Here is a 15,021-nt window from a genome sequence, read left to right on the forward strand (position 1 = left end):
TGTGTTTGAGAGATAGAGAGAGAGAAAGAGAGAGAGAGATCATTCCTGCCACCACTATTATAATAAGTAAGAGAAATCAACAAATATGCCATCTCTCTCCATGGGAAGCAGACGCTCAGATGATGAGCAAACCCAACACTAGTTTCTCCCCAAACATATCTTCATAACACAGTGTGATGTCCTGCTGTCTGACTAGACAAAACCAGGAGAAAACACCCCAAATCAGAAAATGACCTTCACCCCCATCTGGTAGGAGTTGATACATTAACTCTGTAAACTGAAGGTACAAATCTGTGTTCTATTACTACACCTGTGTGCAGTCTATCTATTATATATTATCAGACTACACTTCTGGAGTGTTTGTAGTTTCACTATATCTGTAGTGTGGTAGCAGCAGAGTTTGTTTGGGTGTGTTAGAACACTAGTGTATGAACCAGAATGATCAGAAACACCATAACAGTGTAACATGCAGTCATAACGTCACAATGTTCCTAGTATTTACATAGTATTTCCCAGTGTAACACAGTGACGATAATTTTCTTAATTTTTATGATCATCTAAAACCGAGAGCACAACACCATTACAACAATGTTGTCTAGTCTAGGCAAGTCTGACCACAACCTAGTCTACCTACAGCCAGAGTACACACCCCTGGTTCAACCTAGTCCACCTACAGCCAGAGTACACACCCCTGGTTCAACCTAGTCCACCTACAGCCAGAGTACACACCCCTGGTTCAACCTAGTCCACCTACAGCCAGAGTACACACCCCTGGTTCAACCTAGTCCACCTACAGCCAGAGTACACACCCCTGGTTCAACCTAGTCCACCTACAGCCAGAGTACACACCCCTGGTTCAACCTAGTCCACCTACAGCCAGAGTACACACCCCTGGTTCAACCTAGTCCACCTACAGCCAGAGTACACACCCCTGGTTCAACCTAGTCCACCTACAGCCAGAGTACACACCCCTGGTTCAACCTAGTCCACCTACAGCCAAAGTACACACCCCTGGTTCAACCTAGTCCACCTACAGCCAGAGTACACACCCCTGGTTCAACCTAGTCCACCTACAGCCAGAGTACACACCCCTGGTTCAACCTAGTCCACCTACAGCCAGAGAACACACCCCTGGTTCAACCTAGTCCACCTACAGCCAGAGTACACACCCCTGGTTCAACCTAGTCCACCTACAGCCAGAGTACACACCCCTGGTTCAACCTAGTCCACCTACAGCCAGAGTACACACCCCTGGTTCAACCTAGTCCACCTACAGCCAGAGTACACACCCCTGGTTCAACCTAGTCCACCTACAGCCAGAGTACACACCCCTGGTTCAACCTAGTCCACCTACAGCCAGAGTACACACCCCTGGTTCAACCTAGTCCACCTACAGCCAGAGTACACACCCCTGGTTCAACCTAGTCCACCTACAGCCAGAGTACACACCCCTGGTTCAACCTAGTCCACCTACAGCCAGAGTACACACCCCTGGTTCAACCTAGTCCACCTACAGCCAGAGTACACACCCCTGGTTCAACCTAGTCCACCTACAGCCAGAGTACACACCCCTGGTTCAACCTAGTCCACCTACAGCCAGAGTACACACCCCTGGTTCAACCTAGTCCACCTACAGCCAGAGTACACACCCCTGGTTCAACCTAGTCCACCTACAGCCAGAGTACACACCCCTGGTTCAACCTAGTCCACCTACAGCCAGAGAACACACCACTGGTTCAACCTAGTCCACCTACAGCCAGAGAACACACCACTGGTTCAACCTAGTCCACCTACAGCCAGAGTACACACCCCTGGTTCAACCTAGTCCACCTACAGCCAGAGTACACACCCCTGGTTCAACCTAGTCCACCTACAGCCAGAGTACACACCCCTGGTTCAACCTAGTCCACCTACAGCCAGAGTACACACCCCTGGTTCAACCTAGTCCACCTACAGCCAGAGTACACACCCCTGGTTCAACCTAGTCCACCTACAGCCAGAGTACACACCCCTGGTTCAACCTAGTCCACCTACAGCCAGAGTACACACCCCTGGTTCAACCTAGTCCACCTACAGCCAGAGTACACACCCCTGGTTCAACCTAGTCCACCTACAGCCAGAGTACACACCCCTGGTTCAACCTAGTCCACCTACAGCCAGAGTACACACCCCTGGTTCAACCTAGTCCACCTACAGCCAGAGTACACACCCCTGGTTCAACCTAGTCCACCTACAGCCAGAGTACACACCCCTGGTTCAACCTAGTCCACCTACAGCCAGAGTACACACCCCTGGTTCAACCTAGTCCACCTACAGCCAGAGTACACACCCCTGGTTCAACCTAGTCCACCTACAGCCAGAGTACACACCCCTGGTTCAACCTAGTCCACCTACAGCCAGAGTACACACCCCTGGTTCAACCTAGTCCACCTACAGCCAGAGTACACACCCCTGGTTCAACCTAGTCCACCTACAGCCAGAGTACACACCCCTGGTTCAACCTAGTCCACCTACAGCCAGAGTACACACCCCTGGTTCAACCTAGTCCACCTACAGCCAGAGTACACACCCCTGGTTCAACCTAGTCCACCTACAGCCAGAGTACACACCCCTGGTTCAACCTAGTCCACCTACAGCCAGAGTACACACCCCTGGTTCAACCTAGTCCACCTACAGCCAGAGAACACACCACTGGTTCAACCTAGTCCACCTACAGCCAGAGAACACACCACTGGTTCAACCTAGTCCACCTACAGCCAGAGTACACACCCCTGGTTCAACCTAGTCCACCTACAGCCAGAGTACACACCCCTGGTTCAACCTAGTCCACCTACAGCCAGAGTACACACCCCTGGTTCAACCTAGTCCACCTACAGCCAGAGTACACACCCCTGGTTCAACCTAGTCCACCTACAGCCAGAGTACACACCCCTGGTTCAACCTAGTCCACCTACAGCCAGAGAACACACCCCTGGTTCAACCTAGTCCACCTACAGCCAGAGTACACACCCCTGGTTCAACCTAGTCCACCTACAGCCAGAGTACACACCCCTGGTTCAACCTAGTCCACCTACAGCCAGAGTACACACCCCTGGTTCAACCTAGTCCACCTACAGCCAGAGTACACACCCCTGGTTCAACCTAGTCCACCTACAGCCAGAGTACACACCCCTGGTTCAACCTAGTCCACCTACAGCCAGAGTACACACCCCTGGTTCAACCTAGTCCACCTACAGCCAGAGTACACACCCCTGGTTCAACCTAGTCCACCTACAGCCAGAGTACACACCCCTGGTTCAACCTAGTCCACCTACAGCCAGAGTACACACCCCTGGTTCAACCTAGTCCACCTACAGCCAGAGTACACACCCCTGGTTCAACCTAGTCCACCTACAGCCAGAGTACACACCCCTGGTTCAACCTAGTCCACCTACAGCCAGAGTACACACCCCTGGTTCAACCTAGTCCACCTACAGCCAGAGAACACACCACTGGTTCAACCTAGTCCACCTACAGCCAGAGAACACACCACTGGTTCAACCTAGTCCACCTACAGCCAGAGTACACACCCCTGGTTCAACCTAGTCCACCTACAGCCAGAGTACACACCCCTGGTTCAACCTAGTCCACCTACAGCCAGAGTACACACCCCTGGTTCAACCTAGTCCACCTACAGCCAGAGTACACACCCCTGGTTCAACCTAGTCCACCTACAGCCAGAGTACACACCCCTGGTTCAACCTAGTCCACCTACAGCCAGAGTACACACCCCTGGTTCAACCTAGTCCACCTACAGCCAGAGTACACACCCCTGGTTCAACCTAGTCCACCTACAGCCAGAGTACACACCCCTGGTTCAACCTAGTCCACCTACAGCCAGAGTACACACCCCTGGTTCAACCTAGTCCACCTACAGCCAGAGTACACACCCCTGGTTCAACCTAGTCCACCTACAGCCAGAGTACACACCCCTGGTTCAACCTAGTCCACCTACAGCCAGAGTACACACCCCTGGTTCAACCTAGTCCACCTACAGCCAGAGTACACACCCCTGGTTCAACCTAGTCCACCTACAGCCAGAGTACACACCCCTGGTTCAACCTAGTCCACCTACAGCCAGAGTACACACCCCTGGTTCAACCTAGTCCACCTACAGCCAGAGTACACACCCCTGGTTCAACCTAGTCCACCTACAGCCAGAGTACACACCCCTGGTTCAACCTAGTCCACCTACAGCCAGAGTACACACCCCTGGTTCAACCTAGTCCACCTACAGCCAGAGTACACACCCCTGGTTCAACCTAGTCCACCTACAGCCAGAGTACACACCCCTGGTTCAACCTAGTCCACCTACAGCCAGAGTACACACCCCTGGTTCAACCTAGTCCACCTACAGCCAGAGTACACACCACTGGTTCAACCTAGTCCACCTACAGCCAGAGAACACACCACTGGTTCAACCTAGTCCACCTACAGCCAGAGTACACACCCCTGGTTCAACCTAGTCCACCTACAGCCAGAGTACACACCCCTGGTTCAACCTAGTCCACCTACAGCCAGAGTACACACCCCTGGTTCAACCTAGTCCACCTACAGCCAGAGTACACACCCCTGGTTCAACCTAGTCCACCTACAGCCAGAGTACACACCCCTGGTTCAACCTAGTCCACCTACAGCCAGAGTACACACCCCTGGTTCAACCTAGTCCACCTACAGCCAGAGTACACACCCCTGGTTCAACCTAGTCCACCTACAGCCAGAGTACACACCCCTGGTTCAACCTAGTCCACCTACAGCCAGAGTACACACCCCTGGTTCAACCTAGTCCACCTACAGCCAGAGTACACACCCCTGGTTCAAAGGCAGCCTGTAACAACCACCACCATCAGGAGGTGGTCCCCTGGAATGGAAGAAGCCCTCAGAGACTGCTTCGACACCACGGACTGGGATGTGCTACTTAGACCACACTGTGAGGACATAGAGGGGATGACACACTGTCTGATGGACTATTTCAACTTCTGTGTAGACGTGGTTTCCCCCATGAAGACTGTATGATGTTACCCTAACATTAAGCCATGGGTAATGCAGGAAGTCAAAGCTGTCCTCAACAGGAAGAAGGCCGCATTTCGGAGCAGGGACAGGGGGGCGATGAAAGCAGCACAGGAGGTGATCGTGTGTGAGGGAAGCTAAGGACAGCTACAGGAGAAAGGTGGAGCAAAAGCTTGAGGAGAACAACATGAGGGAGGTCTGGAAAGGTGTTAAGACCATCACTGGCCACAACACAAAGACCAGAGTCATAGGAGGGACTGTTGAGAAGGCTAACGAGATGAATAACTTCTTCAACCGCTTCAATCAGTCAAACTGGAAGACCTCATGTTTAGTTCCAGTACCCAAAAAGAACCGGCCCAGTGAGCTGAATGACTTCCGACCAGTAGCACTCACGTCACACCTGATGAAGACCTTTGAGCAGCTCTTCCTCTGTCTCCTCAGACCACAGGTGCAACATGCCCAGGACTGTCTGCAGTTTGCGTACTGGGCAGGTGTTGGTTTAGAAGACGCCATCCTCTACCTAGGGGAGACAAGGGACAGTTGTAACACCTTGAATTCCTCCAAACAGAAACAAGCTAGAGTGATTACACTCACTGTGCACATGCTCAGTTAGACTGTCTTCTTGCTATCAAAAAAGGAGCCACATTTGAAACTCCCAGAGAAGGTAATCACCAAAAGTGTTTTTTTTTAGGTAAATTTTTTTACTTTTTTTATTTTTCTATCAGAGGTATTTTTGGATACTGTCCTGAGATCAAATATCTATGAATCCAAATAAGTATTATTAGAATCACTGTTTTGTAAGATAAAAATAGAAATGATTAACATGTGTCCAACTAGCAGTCAGACTCGTTCACATGAGGTGAAAACATAACTGGTGATACTGGGACGATTGTAACACCTTGTTACAACCGTCCCTGAACCAAGTAGTCAGTGACAATGACCATTTATGATCTGCCAAGCATTGTGAATAGTGCCCTTCCCCTGGCTGCTACACCATCAAATATTCAGGCAGGGTTTGTATGCACTGGAATTTGGCCTTTTTAAAGATATTTTTAATGACAGCGACTTTGCACCATCCCTGCTCACAGATCACTACTGCCAGCAGTGACACCACAGACTCCATCTTCCACTGCAGCTGCAGTGAATGCAGTTACATGTATTACAGCTCCAACATCCACTGTGGCAACCGTGGCATCCTACACACCACCTGCAGCCTCCTGCCCATCACACCATGTGTGGTGTCTGAACCTTCATCCTCCCATCACACCATGTGTGGTGTCTGAACCTTCATCCTCCCCATCACACCATGTGTGGTGTCTGAACCTTCATCCTCACATCACACCATGTGTGGTGTCTGAACCTTCATCCTCCCATCACACCATGTGTGGTGTCTGAACCTTCATCCTCCCATCACACCATGTGTGGTGTCTGAACCTTCATCCTCCCATCACACCATGTGTGGTGTCTGAACCTTCATCCTCCCATCACACCATGTGTGGTGTCTGAACCTTCATCCTCCCATCACACCATGTGTGGTGTCTGAACCTTCATCCTCCCATCACACCATGTGTGGTGTCTGAACCTTCATCCCCCCATCACACCATGTGTGGTGTCTGAACCTTCATCCTCCCATCACACCATGTGTGGTGTCTTCATCCTCCCATCACACCATGTGTGGTGTCTGAACCTTCATCCTCCCATCACACCATGTGTGGAACCTTCATCCTCCCCATCACACCATGTGTGGTGTCTTCATCCTCCCATCACACCATGTGTGGTGTCTTCATCCTCCCATCACACCATGTGTGGTGTCTGAACCTTCATCCTCCCATCACACCATGTGTGGTGTCTGAACCTTCATTCTCCCCATCACACCATGTGTGGTGTCTGAACCTTCATCCTCCCCATCACACCATGTGTGGTGTCTGATCCTTCATCCATCCTTTATCATGTGGTGTGAAAATAATCATTAGGCCTATTTAAAAAAAAGAAATGAATAGTCACAATAACTTGAATGATAAATAATCTTTTTCATTTTGAGTATTTGATTGATTAATTAAGTACACTTGTATACATTGTTTCAGTAGCTGACACATTGAAGTTCATAATACAGCAAATTGGCTTTTCCAGTGTAAATGGTTTGTGATTTATTGGAAAAATCACAAAAAGTGTTACAACTGTCCCTGGTCTCCCCTACTACACCAAGCCCACTCACACCTGGATAAGGGAAAAGGCACTGTGAGGATCCTCTTCTTGGATTTCTCGAGTGCCTTCAACACCATCCAGCCCCTTATGCTCCAGGACAAACCGAACAAGATGTGAGTGGACCGCTGCCTGGTCACGTGGATCTACTGCTACCTTACTGACAGGCCACAGTACGTCAGACTGAAGGACATCACGTCTGACACTGATCAGCAGTATTGGAGCTCCACAGGGCACGGTGCTGGCCCCTCTTCTTTTCACCCTGTACACCGCAGACTTCTGGTACAACTCAGAGCTGTGTCATATTCAGAGGTTTGCTGATGACACAGCTATAGTGGGGTATATCAGGGATCATCAAGAGGAGGAGTACAGGAGCCTGGTGAGGGACTTCACTGTCTGGTGCCACAGCAACCACCTGCAGCTCAACTCCTCAAAGACCAAGGAGCTGGTCATTGACTTTGGGAAGTCCAGACCAAAGTCACAACCAGTTCTAATAGAGGGTGTTGAGGTGGAGACTGTGGACTCATACAAGTACCTCGGGCTGTGGCTGGACAACAAGCTGGACTGGTCCTGTAACATCGACCACCTGTACAGGAAGGGACAGAGCAGGCTGTACTTCCTGAGGAGGCTGTGATCGTTTGGTATCTGAAGGAAACTCCTGTGGATGTTCTATCAGTCTGTGGTTGCCAGTGTCCTGTTCTACACTGTGGTGTGCTGGGGGAGCAGCATATCCAAGAAGGACACACACAGGCTGAACAAACTCATCAGACGGGCTGGCTCAGTGGTCTGCATGAAGCTGGACTCTCTGATGACTGTGGCAGAGAAGAGGACCCTGGACAAACTGCTGGGCATTATTGATGATGCCAGTCACCCTCTGAACACTGTCATCAGTAACCAGAGGAGTGTGTTCAGTGACCGACTGCTCCTTCCCAAGTGCAGCACCAACAGGTTTAAAAACTCCTTTGTCCTTCATCCCATTGGACTGTACAACTCCTCTTTACAGGGGAGGAGGGGCCACAGGAAAATGGACTGATCAAAACAAAAACACTAACAGGACTACATACAATGACTTAAAGGCTCATTAAAACATAACCAGTGCAATAATATTTTAAACAGAGTGCAATAATTATGTGCAATACCTCTTTGGCTTTTTGGCTCTTTTTACTATTAGTTACTAGTTTAATCTCTTTAATCCTTATCTTCTATTACTGTTATGATGCTGCTTAATTTCCCTGAGGGAAACCTCCCAAAGGGATCAATAAAGATTGATTGATCGATCTATCGATCTATCTATCTATCTATCTATCTATCTATCTATCTATCTATCTATCTATCTATCTATCTATCTATCTATAAAATAATAACCTTGTTTCTAAGAATGACCTTGTTTGGTGTGGTATTATCAATAGGTCTGTTTATTTTTATAAATAAAATAAAATGCAAAAAAGTACAATTATTAAACACTCCACAAACTCTTAAAACTGTAGTATTTGAATACATCAAAGGCAGTAACGTAATCCATGAAAAGGAAAAACTTGAAACTAGCGATGGCAATTTGATTGACAATTTTACTATTTGAGTGACGGTAATTGTACCCAATTAAATATGTTGTTGGGCGGGACCATGACCAGAGATGTAATGATGTAACTTCAGTGGCCAATAGCATTAAGGGAGCTTTTTAGACTTACTGAGGTGAACTGTAGGAGATCATGAAAATATGTATTTTATACAAAGTCTGTCTAATTTTGCTAGCTAATTGTATTTGTCAGATTTGTCTCAGTTTTTTGTCTATGTATCCCCAGGTTAGCTAGTCTTGTAAATATAAGACACAGATGTATAAGAGTTTACTGTCTCTATTTACCTCAGAGATTCAGATATTAGAATTAGCATCACAGTCAGGGAATCAGCCGTGTTAGTTCTGGGGATGATGAACCTCTTTAATAGCTGAGACTTCTAAGATAGTGTGATGGGGGAAGAGTCTGTATTGCTTTATTAATTATTATGATTAACAGTACTAGTTAGTAGTTTTATTGACGACGTTGGTCGAGGGACGACGAGCTGACCGATAGCGCCCTGATATCACGAGAGATAACGACATCCCGCCTCGCGATGGCTGGTCCACCGCTCGGTAGCTGCACCGATCTACCAGGGATGCGGGATGATTCCCTGAGTGAACCGGCGTTCACCACCCACGGCGGGACGAGGAGAGACAACAAGTTCAGTTGTGTCAGATATTTAACTGGTTCAGATTAATGAGTGTAAGGACAGAGGACTCCACCAGACCTGCAGCGTTTGATTAGATTATTAGAGGAGGTGGAGGTGAGGTGATCATTCTGATCATTAGTGTGGAATAAGGGGAAAAATGTGTTATGACATACAAATAATACGTGAGTTGATTAATCTGAATAATGTTAGTGTGGTTTATAATGTAGGTTTGTGTTTAGAGTACTTTATGTTGGTCTCCACTCACTGAGCGTCACATATCAGGAGTTTATATCATCATAGTAGTGAGAGGAAAGTAATAGTGGGCGAGTTAATATAAATTGAGAGCCACCATTTTAACTGAGGAGACCCAAACCCATGACTGCAGGAAACTGCACCACACCCCCTATAGAGGGGCTACACCTACTTGGTTTATTCAGGGTTTGTATAACACAAAATGAATCTTCAACATTTCTCTGAAATATTCATCAATTATTATTTTTACAATATACTATTAATTTAGGCTATTTTACATCTACACACCCCACAGGTGATCACACTTAGTATTAGTAAATCAGTCAAAGTTATTATCAGAGGTTTAAAGATGCTCTGGTTTATCCTGTATCACCCCCTTGAGAACTGGGTTTATTATCTCCACAGAGACACTGCTGCAACCATATGGGTTAATGACAAACACTGACACCTGCTGGTCATTTTGTGTATAGTAATTTTTATTATGTAGTTGTGTTCTCCAAACACGATATCTAAATTATAAAAATTATCAGCATGATCATTAATAAAAACTAATGTCTATATTGTAATGTCTGTTGTGTCAGCTGTAGAGTGTATAGTAATATCTGTTGAATCTACTTGCAGTCTGGCTCTCTGTAATCTTGGGGGAAAGACTTGTGAAAATCTGGCATCAGTTTTGCAACTGGCAAACTCCCTCCTGAGGGAACTGGACCTTAGTAACAACGACCTGAACAATTCAGGAGTGGAGCAGCTCTCTGCTGGACTGAAGAGTTCACACTGTAAACTGGAAACACTCAGGTGAGATTTGTTATATTCAACAGAGATTCTTCTTGGTTGGTCCTGTAGCTCTGACCTCCATCACCATGAAATGTTTTGAGAGTTCAGTCATGCAGCATATTAGACCCTCCTGCCTCCTACTTTGATCCCCTTCAATAATCATATAATGTAAATAGATCTGGTGAGGACGCTGTATCCAGTGAACTACACGTGACTCTCACACATCTAGAGAACAAAGACACGTCAGGATGTTTATCTACATCAGCTCCACTTTCAATACCATCATTACACAACAGCTCACAGAGAAGCTGGTGACTCTGGGCCTCCACACACCACTCTGCAGCTGTGTACTGTACCTTCTTACACACAGACCACAGTCAGTGAAAACAGAGAACAGAACATCCAGCAGCATCACACTGAGCAGCGTCTCCCCCAGGACTGTGTGCTCACACCTCTCCTGTTCACATTACTCACACATCACTGTGTGCTCACACCTCTCCTGTTCACATTACTCACACATGACTGTGTGTTCACACCTCTCCTGTTCACATTACTCACACATCACTGTGTGCTCACACCTCTCCTGTTCACATTACTCACACATGACTGTGTGTTCACACCTCTCCTGTTCACATTACTCACACATGACTGTGTGTTCACACCTCTCCTGTTCACATTACTCACACATGACTGTGTGCTCACACCTCTCCTGTTCACATTACTCACACATGACTGTGTGTTCACACCTCTCCTGTTCACATTACTCACACATGACTGTGTGCTCACACCTCTCCTGTTCACATTACTCACACATGACTGTGTGTTCACACCTCTCCTGTTCACATTACTCACACATGACTGTGTGCTCACACCTCTCCTGTTCACATTACTCACACATGACTGTGTGTTCACACCTCTCCTGTTCACATTACTCACACATGACTGTGTGTTCATACCTCTCCTGTTCACATTACTCACACATGACTGTGTGCTCACACCTCTCCTGTTCACATTACTCACACATGACTGTGCTCACACCTCTCCTGTTCACATTACTCACACATGACTGTGTTCACACCTCTCCTGTTCACATTACTCACACATGACTGTGTGTTCACACCTCTCCTGTTCACATTACTCACACATGACTGTGTGTTCACACCTCTCCTGTTCACATTACTCACACATGACTGTGTGTTCACACCTCTCCTGTTCACATTACTCACACATGACTCTGTGCGTTCACACCTCTCCTGTTCACATTACTCACACATGACTCTGTGTGTTCACACCTCTCCTGTTCACATTACTCACACATGACTCTGTGTGTTCACACCTCTCCTGTTCACATTACTCACACATGACTGTGTGTTCACACCTCTCCTGTTCACATTACTCACACATGACTGTGTGTTCACACCTCTCCTGTTCACATTACTCACACATGACTGTGTGCTCACACCTCTCCTGTTAACATTACTCACACATGACTGTGTGCTCACACCTCTCCTGTTCACATTACTCACACATGACTGTGTGCTCACACCTCTCCTGTTCACATTACTCACACATGACTGCACTGACACGTTCAGCTCAATCACATCACAACATTCACAGATGACACTACAGTCAGTCTGATCACCAATAACGATGACACACTGTACAGGCAGGACATGGAGCAGCTAACCAGGGCCTCAGAGAGGATCATGGGAGCCCCACTCCCACCCTAGCAGACGTTTATAAAGGTGGATGTGTCAGAAAGGCCTCCACCATCATGCTGGACCCTCTCACCCCTCCCACCACCTCTTTGTTCTCCACCCTCTGGTAGGAGCTGCAGAGCATCTGGGCAACATCCTCCAGATTGTACAACAGTTTCTGTCCCATCAGGACAATGAACTCCCTCCACAAACTGCCCCCATTCACCCCATCAGGAACTTTAATGTGAAGAACTGTTTGCACATGCACTTTACAACTTTAATCTAAACTCTCCACTCAGGGATTAAGATTAAGATAATAAGTAGTCATTAAATATAAAAGCTAGAGTGGTAAAGTGGTAGAGTACAATAATACAGCAGGTATAATGTGACAGTAGTTATTGTATTTAGAGGTGGACTGTTGCTGCCATGTAGCCCTGCATGTCTGTAGATGTACACACATGACAGTTTTATTAAGACATTTACATTTACATTTATGGCATTTAGCAGACGTTCTTATCCAGAGCGACTTACAAAAGTGCTACGTAGTTGCTTGGAATCTCCAAGGTAGTATAGATAGTCCTGAACACAAAGTACTCTAAGCTGGAAAAATCACTAGACGAAAGTCATATAATACCTAACAATTATGCCAAGTCATTATTATACCTGAATATACACCACCTGAGGAAAAAGACAGTAAACAATTCTGCACAATACCTGAGAAAAAGACAGTAAACAATACCTGTAACAAACATCTGAGGAAAGAGATGATAAAGCACAATAGACAAAGCATAATTATGTAAAGTGCACTTGAAAGAGGTGGGTCTTCAGTCGGCGTCTGAAGACAGCAAGTGACTCCGATGTTCGGACACACAAGGGAAATTCATTCCACCATTTTGGATCCAGGACAGAGAAAAGTCTGGATGCTTGTCTCCCAGTAGCCCAGCAGTAGTCCAGTCTTGAGATAACAAGGGACTGGACAAGGACCTGAGTGGCCTCCCTAGAGAGAAAGGGCCGAATCCTCTGAATGTTGTGAAGGGCGAATCTGCATGATCGTGTTGTGTTAGCAACGTGGGCCGTGAAGGAGAGTTGATGAGGAGAGTAGACCACTGATATCACACAGTGTAAGTCCAGTTTTAGGTTCTTCTGATGTAGGTTAATAGTGCACTAGAGTTCTGAAGGGTGAGAATAAACATAAGAGCTCAAATTAACACAAGCAGCAGTGATGTGGAGAAGAGTGAACAAAGCCGTCTGCACGGAGGACGCCATCTTGGAGATGAGAGTGGAGGAACCTTCACTACAGTTCCCAGCCTCTCTAGCTGCTCCATGAAGACTGATCTGGAAACACATCTCTCTCTCTCTCTCTCTCTCTCTCTCTCTCTCACACTCTCTCTCTCTCCTTTCTTCAGATTGTCTGGTTGTCTGGTCACAGAGGAAGGTTGTTCTTCTCTGGCTTCAGCTCTGAGCTCAAACCCCTCACACCTGAAAGAACTGGATCTGACCTACAACCACCCAGGAGAGTCAGGAGTGAAGCTGCTCTCTGCTAGACTGGAGGATCCACACTGCACACTGGACACACTCAGGTAACATTATAGTGTGTGTGTGTGTGTGTGTGTGTGTGTGTCCTAGAGTTCATGAGTAACTAAACTACTGAAGGCCATAATCATCTGTTCCTTATGTATTTCTGACTGGTCTCCTATTAATAATTCATCCTGTTTGTAGACTCTGCTGTGCAGTGATATGTTTGTAGTGTCTTTTGTTGTCTAGTGTTTGGTTTAGGGCAGTGGTTATAGTGAACTGTACTGCAGTGTGTTATAGTGAGTGTGACAGTGTTAGTGGGTGGAGCTGTGTAGGCCAGAGGGCAGAGCTACAGTCCACCTGCATGACTGGTTGGTTCCTGCTCCCCATCATGATGGACAGGTGTGTGTCATCAGGGGGAGGAGCCTGGACTCTTTAAAACAGAGACAGCAGCTGTCTGGACAGCAGGGTGAGGACTTTGTGTTGTGGGAGATCCACCATGTGATGGAGGAACTTTACAGTTGTGTCATTTCACCTGTGTGTGTGTGTTCAGGGCTACACTGTAATCACAGAACAGACACAGTAGCACAACATTTACTGAACACAATAGTTCAGATGTTTGTCTAAATATAAATACATCTCCTAAAGTTGATGTAACTTGGGTGACTCAGAGGCTGGACACAAATGTGAGCTTTTATGAGGTTTATTATAAACGGCCCAAAATACATCTACAATAAGAAAAACAGATATACCTAAAGACTAAAGACAAGAACCATGTAATACAACTACAGACACATCAATGAAAAAGAACATATTGAATAAACAGCTAAATAGACAAACAAAGGTACATGAAGCAAACTGCATACTTACATATTATAAAGCAGCAATACAAACACAAAGCAAATATCAAGACTAGTAATAGAGACTGAACAGAAACCAGGACAACTGTAAGACTGTCCACAATATATACGAGACACGAGTGACAACAACCAGAAAGACGAGAGAATCATTAATGTAGAACTTGGGAACAAACAACAAGATCTACGTGTGATGACCAGTAAAGATTATACTGAAAACAAGGACTACAAACACCTGAGGAACTGGGGAATGAAACCAGGTGCAGGTGAAAACACTAATGAGGAGGAGGGTAACAGGGATGGGGTGTGAAGACAGACACAACAAGGAAATTCAAAATAAAAGCACATAAAAGGAAAACCAAGAAGTTAAATCAAAACAGAAGAGGAGTTGTCATGTGACACGTCATGGAGTGGGTGATCATGGCAGATGTTTAGTCTGACAGTACAGAGACGGTCGTGACAGTGTGAGT

The 15,021-nt window shown here is 46.7% G+C and overlaps 1 protein-coding gene across 6 annotated transcripts in view; it reads left to right on the plus strand.

The window, feature by feature from the left end:
• LOC143484635 (butyrophilin subfamily 1 member A1-like) overlaps positions 1–15,021 on the plus strand; it is a 42,952-nt gene that overhangs the window by 24,106 nt on the left and 3,825 nt on the right. For 5 of the 6 annotated variants that reach the window (XM_076983463.1, XM_076983465.1, XM_076983466.1 and 2 more), the window contains 2 exons: positions 10,330–10,503; positions 13,586–13,759. In XM_076983463.1, the coding sequence (XP_076839578.1) occupies positions 10,330–10,503; positions 13,586–13,759 (348 nt within the window). The remainder of the gene's footprint in view (positions 1–10,329; positions 10,504–13,585; positions 13,760–15,021) is intronic. The other variant, XM_076983468.1, reaches the window with a different exon arrangement.

The sequence above is a fragment of the Brachyhypopomus gauderio genome, chromosome 20, assembly GCF_052324685.1.
Source record: "Brachyhypopomus gauderio isolate BG-103 chromosome 20, BGAUD_0.2, whole genome shotgun sequence".
In the NCBI taxonomy this organism is placed as follows: Eukaryota; Metazoa; Chordata; class Actinopteri; order Gymnotiformes; family Hypopomidae; genus Brachyhypopomus; species Brachyhypopomus gauderio.